The sequence below is a fragment of the Propithecus coquereli genome, unplaced genomic scaffold, assembly GCF_000956105.1.
Source record: "Propithecus coquereli isolate 6110/MARCELLA unplaced genomic scaffold, Pcoq_1.0 Scaffold100, whole genome shotgun sequence".
NCBI lineage: Eukaryota > Metazoa > Chordata > Mammalia > Primates > Indriidae > Propithecus > Propithecus coquereli.
Window position 1 is genome coordinate 1072312 of NW_012133859.1, and position 1622 is coordinate 1073933.

General features: G+C 39.0%; 1 protein-coding gene across 1 annotated transcript in view; it reads right to left on the reverse strand.

Annotated features, from left to right (window-relative positions):
• Positions 1-1622, reverse strand: part of DNAH5 (dynein, axonemal, heavy chain 5) — a 291357-nt gene that overhangs the window by 250526 nt on the left and 39209 nt on the right. The window contains exons 9-10 of the mRNA XM_012642647.1: positions 693-778; positions 5-215 (exon numbers count right to left, since the gene is read on the reverse strand). Coding sequence (XP_012498101.1) covers positions 5-215; positions 693-778 — 297 coding nt within the window. The remainder of the gene's footprint in view (positions 1-4; positions 216-692; positions 779-1622) is intronic.

The following is a 1622-nucleotide window of genomic DNA, read 5'->3' on the forward strand; positions in this document are numbered from 1 at the left end:
TCGGGTGCCGCTGGAAAAGCTGCATGGGCTGCTGAATCCTGTGGAAGAGCTGGCGGGCCCACAGGATCTTCCCCGCGATGGGAGGCTGGTCTCGGGCCAAAGGAGGGTCATATTTCTGCTTTGAATACAGCTTCGAAATCATATCAATGTCAGCCCCATAGTTCTCGAGGATAAGTCGGTATTTGTTATCAATACCAAGATTAGGTATATTCAACCTGATTTTTTTAAAAGGTAAAAAACTTAAATTAATGGAAAGATGTCTAGTAATCTCATTAATATTTATTTTAAAACAAATGCTAATGGAAAAGAATGAGATATTGGTGTGGCATATTAAAAGAAGCAAAATAATACCCATCCTTAAAATGTAGGCAAAACTCTTAATTTAGGAATAATGTTTTCAAATTACTTAAACATTAAGAAATATTTGCTATAGACAGTTACAAGGTACTTCAAAGCTAAGAGTATTCTCTATTCGTAGAAATAAAATAAATCCTTAATCCTCAAAAGGATTAATCCTCTTAATCCTCCAAAGAACTTAAAAACCTGTGGCCTTGTGACCCATATTGTCAAGAGAGATTTTTCTCCCATTAGAATATGAAATAACAATAATAGTAATGATAATAAGAGCTAAACTATGTTCACATTGCCCCAATTTTAGAAATGGAACTTAGAAAATTATTTCAGATTTTTACCTTTCAAATTTCTTTAACATACTTAGAGCTTGATTTGTGTTTTGAATCTTTTCAAATGTAACATCCATGAACTTCTGCAACTCATTCTAAAATAGAAAAAACATCTGATTATGAACAATGAATTAGAATTGGGAATTTCCTATTTTGCAACAAGATAAAAGAGCTCCCCATTCTCTACAAACACACATAATACAGAACACAATATAACAGAAAATTTAATGAGCTTAAAGGAGTGATAAATGCCCGGAAGCCAGAAACAAAGAGGGACTCGAGAGTCAGAGCAGTTGTGGGAGTTGGCACCATGGCCAGCTGCGCGGGTACTGGGCCAGGCACGCAGCCTTGGCAGGAAAGGCATGGGGCTTTGTCACAATGGAGAGAGGAGCTGTGGGGTCCTAACACCCTTGGCGGATCCTGCATAAAGCCAGGATCTTTGAAGTGCTGCCTGGTGTATGCAAAGGGAACTAAATGACTATTTACAAGTCAGGAAAGCTGCAAAGTGGCTTGACATCTGCCCAGAGCCATGAATAGGGGGAAAAAAATAGTCACCCTACAACAAAGTTCCCATACTTTCTCTGTGTGCTTTGTGAGACATGGGTCTCTTTCACAACTGCTCACCTATAGCACTGTAGTGCCAAAGCAGCCATAGAGGATGCACAGATACGCCAAGGGGGGCCAGGGGCTGAGTCAGTCCAAATACCCCCGTTTCTAAGGCCAGCTGCAGACCTGACTTCGGATATGCCAGACATTGTTCACCATTTGTTTGAGTTACCTCTGGTCACAGTCATTGCTATTCAGTGACAAATGGAAATAAATGTCTATATTATAATAATGCTACAATGTTTCAACGGAAGATGAAAGTTAACTTTCAAAGAACTTAAATGGAAGACATGCAGAAGTCTGATCACAGATCATTATCCAAAGCTATATTTA